Source organism: Rhipicephalus microplus, unplaced genomic scaffold, assembly GCF_043290135.1.
Source record: "Rhipicephalus microplus isolate Deutch F79 unplaced genomic scaffold, USDA_Rmic scaffold_546, whole genome shotgun sequence".
Lineage (NCBI taxonomy): Eukaryota > Metazoa > Arthropoda > Arachnida > Ixodida > Ixodidae > Rhipicephalus > Rhipicephalus microplus.
In genome coordinates, this window is record NW_027465106.1 from 29,006 (window position 1) to 38,397 (window position 9,392).

At 47.6% G+C, this 9,392-nt stretch overlaps 2 protein-coding genes across 2 annotated transcripts; both read right to left on the reverse strand.

The window, feature by feature from the left end:
* Positions 1 to 221: 221 nt before the first annotated feature.
* On the reverse strand, positions 222 to 3,609 carry LOC142795094 (neprilysin-1-like). Its single transcript, XM_075886002.1, has 3 exons — positions 3,595 to 3,609; positions 2,946 to 3,350; positions 222 to 1,027 (listed from the first exon to the last, which is right to left on the reverse strand). The coding sequence occupies exons 1-3, from the start codon at positions 3,607 to 3,609 to the stop codon at positions 794 to 796; spliced, it is 654 nt and encodes a 217-aa protein (XP_075742117.1). The 3' UTR covers positions 222 to 793.
* Positions 3,610 to 5,018: 1,409 nt separating this feature from the next.
* LOC142795093 (uncharacterized) lies at positions 5,019 to 8,194 on the reverse strand. Its single transcript, XM_075886001.1, has 2 exons — positions 7,836 to 8,194; positions 5,019 to 5,707 (listed from the first exon to the last, which is right to left on the reverse strand). The coding sequence occupies exons 1-2, from the start codon at positions 8,181 to 8,183 to the stop codon at positions 5,357 to 5,359; spliced, it is 699 nt and encodes a 232-aa protein (XP_075742116.1). The 5' UTR covers positions 8,184 to 8,194; the 3' UTR covers positions 5,019 to 5,356.
* Positions 8,195 to 9,392: the final 1,198 nt, after the last annotated feature.

The window sequence follows — 9,392 nt, forward strand, 5'->3', positions numbered from 1 at the left end:
AGCTGTCGAAATTTGATTTCTCATTTTTTTGTGGTCTCGCAACATTTAACACATTTTCGTCGCAACAGAAGCTTCGCTTGAAAAATTCATGAGCCATGCAACAATCTCATGCTGGATGACCAGCGAAACCGGCAAACAGGCGGCAATGAATTTTGTTGACCGTTGCAAACAGCACCGTCTAAGTGTAGCGTAAGCTTCTTTATTGTTTGCCATTTGAGCAGTACCCAGCTTTTTTGCCACGTTCGCAAACTCGTGACACTTCGGCAGACAAGTATCGAGCAAAGTGAGGATTGTCCAATTTGTTCACGTGTTTTTGCCCGTCTGTATTTCTAACGGACCATTGGTGGCAATTATGAATAGTCCAATACCTATGGCACCCATCTGCTAGATGCCTTTTCTGCTAGCAGACATGTTTCGCCTGCATATTCACCGCTTCACTGCTATAATCACCGGCAATTTAATAAAACATTAATATATTCCCTCAACGCTAAGAGGGAAGCTGTCGTCTGAGCATCGTGAAGTGATATACCTATAAATACAAGCGTTGAAATTGAAAAGGTCCAATAGCCACTTTTCAAAGCTTCGTAATGAAAACGAAAAAACTCAATTGTAAACGAAACGAACAAAATCACTCCGCGTAAGAACAAATAGGTGTAATTAACGTTAACGTAGGTAAATAAAAGATATTGTTCGAAATCTACAATAGCGAAAAAAGAAGAAAAATTCAGTCCGTGTCCGCGTCCGAAGATGACGTGCGCAATGCTCGTGCGCAGCATGGCCACTGTTAGCACCGCTAGCTGGTCAGCAAGGTACACTTGTCCCGGAGGTTCATGGGCGAACCGAGCGGGCAGTTGAATGCCTCCGCGAAGGGAGCGAAGTTGCGCACGGCCGCGTTGCAGTTGGGCGAGTGGCGCCGCCCCGCGGCGTCTTGCTCACACATGGTGAGGCAGGCGGTCATGAAGAACACCTGCTCCGCGCTGTACTCCTCAAGACCTTTCAGGCGGATTTCGTCGGTGCCGTTCACCGTCTGCACGTAACAGATGCATGAAGAACAGCGGTAAGTACAACGGGAAGTCGAGGTGGTAACATATTGGTGTTTAAGGACTCGGCGTGCCAACGCGTACGTACGAAGGAAGTCAAGGCAACACGAACGCCGACTAACAGATGTCTTTTAATGTGAACATTTGGAACCATCGACAAATTTACAAAAGCAAAAACAGGACGCACAAACAGAACCGTCGACCAATTTCAATATGGAGAACAGAAAACATGGACAGTTCGTACCATCGACAAGATTACAAGAAGAACCAGAAAAAAGAACAATTAGTACCATCTACATGTTTACAAGTTTTAAAAAAAAGGAAATGCGGTACCAGCAACGGTGACCAGCTGTCTCGCGACTCTCGGAACCATCCCGCGGTGCAGCCTGTTAAGGCCTTAGGTACCCCGCGAAAATTTGGTGGACGCTCAAAATTTGGCTTCAGGAGCACAACGACATCGCGAAGTCGGCCCCCGTCGGCGTCTTTTCTATCGCTAGCACGACTTCACCTGTGAGTGGACACCTCAACCGTGCCGCGAGGAGAAGAACGTCTGTCCGAGTAAGAAGGGCTGTTTTAAGCTACCTAACATGCCTACAACAAGTTTGGATGCCTGCATTTCCGATGGAGGCGGAAATGTTGTAGGCCCGTGTGCTCAGATTTGGGTGCACGTTAAAGAACCCCAGGTGGTCGAAATTTCCGGAGCCCTCCACTACGGCGTCTCTCATAATCATATGGTGGTTTTGGGACGTTAAACCCCACATATCAATCAACAACTTTGGATGCGAAGTGCCCATCACTTCATTATTCTACATTTTGCGAAGATAAGCGGAGGAAGTTTTCAATGGACGCTCTAAATTAATTTTAAAATAATTTTAATTTTAAATTAAACAAAAGACTCTGATTGGACACACAGACCCACAGACGGCTTTTAGTTAACACGCACGTTCCGAATTTCACTTCTTCAACAACGCCTACGGGAAATCTCCCACCGGCACTATCTCAGAGGTCACGATCCAGTGCCAATATATGTGGGGTGGCCAATTAACGGTTGTGCAGTGCAAGCAATCATGTTTTTTTTTCAATAAAAAACTATCTTGCAGACGCTGCCAGCGTCGACGTTGCGAGACGAGAGGGAGGCAGCGTAGAATAGGAGAGAGAGAGGGGAGGGGACGCACACGCCACCCCCCAGGTTGAGCTCGATCATAAGAAGCTTAGCATCTCATAACTAGACAGGATGACTACCGAGTTTACAAGTGAATGTTTCTTGAAGAAAGCCCACATCCTCCTCGCAAATGACACGGCTGAAATGGGTTGCGCATGCGCAGCTGGTTCATAAGTGCGTGCGTGGTAAGGCAGAGGAATTTTCTTTGGTAAACATCATGTTACAAGCCCAGCACTTGTCCTGATCGATTAGTTTTGATCACCATCCTTGCTTTATAACCGCGTGTTATCTTTCGATAATGACTTTCTAGGTCATAGTCTTGATATAGAGAGATGTCCATCTCTGCATCAAGAGTGACTTTTTATGGCTTCAACAAACTAAAAAAAATTGTTGAAAGTGGTGTACCACTGGAGCCAGCGTTTTGACAAGCGATTTTCGTCCTCTTCAAAGCTGCACCTTGAAGACGACAAGTTGAAGTTGCAGCCTTGAAGAACACAAGACCTCTTGTAGAGGTGTTGGTTCCACCGGCACACCGCGTACAAGAATGTTTCATTCCTTTAAGCTTCCACCTTTCTCTGCATTTTGCCTATGTTCGGATCTCTGCGCAAAATTTCATCTTGCAAGTCAAAAAGGCCATATCGGCGTATTCGTGAATCACGCGACGTTTGTATCCCCAGTCGGCAGTGGATGACCAGAATACCCTCTTAGTGTGACGTCACGATGTTTCCCATGAAGGCACGCACCTTGTTGTACGCCGCGTAAGCCAGTGCCAGCGCCGGTAGAAACGGGAACGCCTTGAGCTTCTCGTTGCGGTCCGAGCACAGCATGCCCTCAAGCAGCCTGTCCTTCAACTCGGCCACGGGCGTCACCGCGAAGGCGGCCGCGTGCAGCAGCGTCCGGACGTTCATGCTACGCACGAGCCGGTCGGCGTACGCGAATCCCAGGCCGCCGTAGCGCATGGCTTCGGTGCCCGCGCCGTAGTACAGCGGCGGCTGGATCGCCGCCGTCGACACCGCGATCCCCTTGAGAATCGGTTCGTAGAAGGTCAGCGACGTCGTGTCGAGATGGTAGAACTGGGCAGCGGCGCTGCGGTATGGGCTGAGAGAAAAGGCGTGATTGATATGTGGGATCGAGCTGCACTGCCTGAACTGTGGGAATGAAACGACAGTATGAAAATGCGGTTTTTTGGGGGGTTCCGTTGAACACCAAAAAGAAATAATGATGGTGTGACAGTATTCGGTCATTCCAGTGACGCAGGTGGCGCCATGTAGCCGTGCTTCGAAGCTGTCACACGGTGATAGAACAGCGACGCAGTTCGGTCTCTCACTAGTCATACACCAATGAACGCGTCTTCACGCTCAAGGACGCTGACGTAAACGCTCGCGACATCACCTTCTCGTCCGCCATTTGAACCTTCCGCTGCGCCGCCTATAGTGGCTGGAATGGTCGAATAGACACCGTCCGCTCACCAGAGGGAGCTGGATGGCTGACGCTAGCCCATCCTAACTTCGCTGACATTGACCGTTAGGGGTACGCAGAAAACAGAAGCGCGCTCGCGTCCCCGTGAATCCCTGCTGCGATTCGCCCACTCACGCGGGCAGGGAGACGCGGGCAGAGCGTTCAATTATGACTGACCCCAACCTATTATGGCGTTTTTTTTCTCCACTAGGCATTGCGTTCTGGTGCTGCAGTCGCACTAAAAACTTGACTGCACGGTGTCTACAGACCCTTGATGACATCCCGTTTTATTCACCGATGTGTTTTAATAACATTGGTGGAAAAGAAGATTTTTAGAAAATAGCCCGCGGATTTTCTACAGTTTCCTTCCCTCATTTGGCAAAATGCGTTCAAATAAATGTTTGTTTGAGCTACATAAAATTATAGAACATTTTTTGTACTTCACGCACGTTTCTTTTATGTGAAAACTAAAGGGAGACTTTCCTTAAACTTGAAAACAAATTGAAAACGTGCTTTCAGTTTTATCGTTAAGAGCTGGTAAATGAGATGACAGAAAGTTTTTCGGGGTATAACATTTGTGATCCTGAAATTATCTATAGGCAGTGGCCCAAGAAGCTAGGCAGACTGTCGAAGCAGCACACGGGGCATAACGCGATCTACCGAGAGTGCTAGTTCACGTGATTAGTAACGCATGTAGCGACCAAACGAACAGTGCTTTGGTGGACTTACAGGAAATGAAAGTGAGTTCATTCAACTCTTCACGGCGTTTTATTTAATTTCACCTCACCGCATTCAAACTACTGAAAACATTCGTCCGACAACCCAGCATGACGCCGGACATGTGTCGAAAATGAAATCGTCTATAGATGCTTATCCGTAACACAACCTGGGTAGCGACGTCTTAGGCTCTAAGCCAATCATTTCTCGTTGTTGTTTACCACGATTTGAATTAATGAGGCCATCAAACATCGTACACACTAACCTAAACATTTTTATGCGTACGCATCTACCGCAACAATATCGTTTTTTTTTTGTTGTTGTTGTTGACGAAGATACCAAACGCAATGTTAACCAGCCCACTATGGCGGCGCTCAAACTCATCCGTAAAATAGTCTTTAGGCAGCGCTTCCCAACCATTGGCTGTAACTGACTACCGGTTACCTGTCCTTGTCGTGACGTCCCCTGCCTTTTTTTATATATTCTGTTACAAACAAGTGGTTACAACCTACGAATAAATACGAGTTCCGCCCCCCGACATGCGCGTGCTATCCACATGTGCAAACAAGTCGTACTAGGTAGTTACCGTTCCAACAGCAAGCGTTTTTTTTCTGGTAATTAACATACTTCGCATATCAATATTAGTTCGTGGTAACTAGTTGAAAATATTACGTTTATCCTATCACTGATGGGAATACTTGCTTAAATTTTTGAGGAAGTTCAAGTTTTTCGACCGAGCACAAAACAAACAAACGTGTGTCTACATGCGAAAGGAACTGAAACTGCATGGAAAGACCCCTGACGTGACGGATATGAGTGAATGCAATCAGACGTGGCTTTCATGCAAACTTTCTGTCGGTGCGACAGTGACAGCTGCGGCCGAAGCTCCGCAGGTTGTAGCTGGCTGCAGGATATCGGCTATAGCCTGTTTGGTTCACTCTATTTCTTGATGTCAGCCCTGTATCACTTCTCATCCTCCTCAATCTAAACGCCTCGAATTCACGCACCCTCCAATGTTCTTGGCGAGCCCCTCGTGACTGGACCGCCAGTGGCCAAAGAATCCGCGCGAGTTGTCCACGCTTTCGCCATAGAGACGTGGGAGGTCCGCCGGCTCGAAGTTCGGCGCCAGCGGCCACACGACGGGCTGCGTCTCGAGCAGCATGAAATAAATCCAGTCGAGCCTGGGCTTGCCCAGCGTCTTCGACGAACGCACCACCTTCGACGTCTCAGAGTGCACCACGTTAAGCGTCTCCATGACGGACGTCCTGGCGTCGTCCGGCAAGTTCGCCGCGTGCTGGGACGCGAGGAGGATGTTGTAGGTGAGGCTTACCTGTGCAGGAATGTGAAATCAATCAATGCAAAAGCGCCAAAGTGGATGTCATCGAAGAAAAGCTCAGTACCTCTCTCCTTTAGCGAAAACACATGTTGCAGTGAGCAACATCTGTGTAAGCAAACTAACTCATGGGTCGACTCATTCAAACTCGGATCGAGCCACGAGTTTAAGTGACGAGAGGACACAATACAGGTGCTGCGTCCTCTGTTCCCTCTTTTTTTTAATTGATTGGTATGTAGGGTTTAACGTCCCCAAAACCACCATATGATTATAAGAGACGCTGTAGTGAACGGCTCCGGAAATTTCGACCAGCTGGGTTTCTTTAACCTGCACCCAAATCTGAGCACATGGGCCTACAGCATTTCCGCTTCCATCGGAAATGCAGCCCCTACAGCCGGGATTCGAACCCGCGACCTGCGGGTCAGCAGCTGAGTACCTTAGCCACTAGACCACCGCGGCGGGGCGGGGTACATATGTAGCCTTTATAAAATTGGGTAGGCCGCACTGCAACCACTATTGATGTTTGACGAAGATTAGCGTCTATTCGAAAAAAAAGGTTCCGAGACCTGCCGTAGCTCTGTGGTAAAATGCTTCATTGCCACACAAAATGCTTGGGTTCGATTCCAGCTGGGACCTTGACATTTATTCTTTGCATTTGTCGGCTCGACGCTACTGATGTCGGGTATTTCTTAACGCTCACGCATTAATATTGCCCATGTGTGTTCTCGTCGGTCCTGCAGGTAAGTGTCCATCACCTGTGGCGCATACCCATATCCTCCTGAGTTCCAGCTATGGGGATTTGTCCAAAATATTGGACATGAAATACCCCATCACTACAAAGATCTCAGCATGTTTTCTTCCTCAAAAACCACTTGTCCAATATTTTGGACATCTACTGGCGCCCTCCATGAAGTTTTGTCGAAATTGCGCCAGGAGATCGCGAAACAAAGAAGAAAACATGGTGGCGTTCAACAGGGCAATCTTCTAGAAGTTAAACGTCGAAAGTTAAGGTCCACTTTTCTGTTGGTTTTTTTATTATTTGTTAAATTTTGAATAATAGCTTGCAGTTATTCCAGAATTTGTCAATTTTTTTTCAGTAGCCTTGCTTTGTGTTGCTTCAGGCCCACTACTTAACGTTTTAATTAAGTTTCAGCGTCCAATTAGTTGGACATCACGCCATACCAAAAGCACAGGCATCACGGAAATAATAAGCTTCACTTTTTATCTTCATCATCTACATACCCAGTTGTCAAATTTTCAGGAAATTCCGTGGACCAAAATCCAACCCGGAAGTCAGGAGGATATACCAGCGGCACATACCCGCTCGTGGGTATGTGCCACTGTCTGACGGGAAATGTGTGACGCCGTACTCGAAGAGACTGTGACTATATTCACGCGTCTTTACCAGCGCGCCATATTCGTCAAACCATCTTACCCTTCCATGCTAAATTTGGTTCATGCTAACTTAAGGGGGGTGACAACGAGAGCACCGAAACGTAAGCGGCTAGATAGATAGATAGATAGATAGATAGATAGATAGATACGCTCAAAATTGTCTAGGTTTGCTAAGAAGTGCTTCGCATTAAAAAAGAGTCACAGCCACCGAACAATTTTTCATATTATAGAGATCAAACCCGGGACCAACGCCTTTCTGGGCTGGTCGCTCTATCACTTACGCTAACGGGGAAACTATAAGAATTGAGTGTGAAACGATCGACAAATCGAAGTGCATGGACACACCCCCGACCAGGGCAATTTTATAGGTAGTAAGGAAGCTCTACTTCAAAGATACACCAAATTGCGCAAGCTTCCATTTTACCAAGGAGAGGTGCATTAGGTTAAAAAACGGACAAAGAGGTAGAGATGGGGGACGGTTGCGACACGCGGTATTTTTGCACAACCGTCTCTGCCTAACCCAGGACGGGCTCCTGGACGTCGAGTTTCAACCTGCACAAAACATTCTCCCACTGTCCCTCATAATTTAAATGTCTTTGGGGGGGGGGACGGATAAGGGGAATGCTTTGGACACCCCATAAGATATGAAGATTTTCCTTTCTGTGGAGCGATATTAACAGGGAGCATGCATTGGTCCTTGTGGCCCACTTCGAATGGGGGCCACACTCACCTGAATGCCGCAGAGAAGCCCCTGGTAGAGCGTACTCGACTCGCCGAGGGCAAAGGTTGCGGTCTCGAACAGCGAGTTGCTGGTGAGCGCGCCGACCTGCTGGACGAACCACCAGACGGTGTGGTAGAGCAACTGCTGGGCTGACAGCGCCCTTGTGGCCACGTCCATGGCACTCAGGAGCGTGGTCGAGCTAACGAACACGCCGTAGTGCTCGCCCACGTTGAAACCCAGCACCTTGGACGCCGCCAACGTCCAGTCGTTGGCGGTGAATCTGGGCGCGAACTCTTCCAGATCGGAGAGTGAACCGCTCACAGGCATCGGGTGGGGGTCAGTCTCGGCAACGCTCATCCACTTCAGCACCTTAGTCTGAAAAGTTGGTAGACTCGGCCATTGTAAACTACTGGAACATCCGATGCTATCTTGAGAAAAAGTTACTTAAATAAGGCAACTAAGCCTTACTGCAAAAAGCAGCGGGTCAATATGTGCCAAAATAGGAACGTGACTTGCTGACCAGCTTGTTCTAATCGCAGATATTTAAGGCACAGTCAGAGCACTCTTAAACTACCATCCGAATGTGCCATGAAAGTCAATGAAAACGAAGTTTTGGTATTGAAGGTGTATATTAACAAAAATAGCATTAGCCACAGTAGTAGTCATTGAGCCAGCAAAGCCAAAGATAGACAACTTTAGTTAGCGCCAATGATCGCTCATGGTATGCGAGTGAATACGGCAGTTTAAATTACGCGACCAGACGTCGACATGTCGCCTACCGTATGCAGAGCTCAGAACAACTATCTAGAAGATTGAAGTGGCGGATTTTGGACGGTACAGACGACCTCTACTGAGAACTATAGTGATTTGAGGTAACTAAAACTTGCGCAAGCGCTGGCCGACGATGAAACAAGATTGGATGCGGGCAACTTCAAACCAGGCGTATTCAGCAGACGACGCCATTGCAGTGTGCAACACACTGCTTGAGCTATGTGCTTCGATTTAGGTGCACGTCGAATAACTCCAGGTGGTCTAAGTTTATGGAGCCCTTCACTACAGCATCTGTTTTCATAATATCGTGATTTTGGGACGTTAAACCTAAACAATTATTACTATTAGGCGCTCAACGAACGTGTCGACTTCGGTCCGCTGCTGTTGAATTGGTGAATTGTACATTTTGCGTGGCCGTGAGCGAGTAGTACCGTAAACTCTAGTAGTGGCTAAACTCGAACTAGCGGACGCCATATATTGCGTGCGGGTATGTGTTTTAGTGACGTCCGAAAACGAGTCCGGCGGCAATTGGGCTTCTCACACCGGCATTATTTTACGAAATATCGTTTAGAACAGAAGGTGTGGGCTCATCCGGAAGGCCGTGCGTTTTCCTATTATTGTTGGCATGAAAAAAGTATCTCACTAATATGTGCAGAGTGGACATCTGTAAATATGCGCATGTTATAACAGTGCAAGAGACAACAAAAATGACCTTATAGACATCGATACAGTGCCCGGTTACGCTCAAATCGTGCACGAGATGCGAAACCAGTGGAGTTCAACCTTTGGATTCCC

Bases quoted from the DNA above. Each gene is read 5' to 3' on its own strand.
- LOC142795094 (XM_075886002.1), bottom strand. The intron at 1,028-2,945 runs GTGCGTGCCTTC...TGTTACGTGCAG, and splicing joins CTTACGCGGCGTACAACAAG to ACGGTGAACGGCACCGACGA.
- LOC142795093 (XM_075886001.1), bottom strand. From the start codon at position 8,183: ATGAGCGTTGCCGAGACTGACCCCCACCCGATGCCTGTGAGCGGTTCA. The intron at 5,708-7,835 runs GTGAGTGTGGCC...ATTCCTGCACAG, and splicing joins GGCTTCTCTGCGGCATTCAG to GTAAGCCTCACCTACAACAT.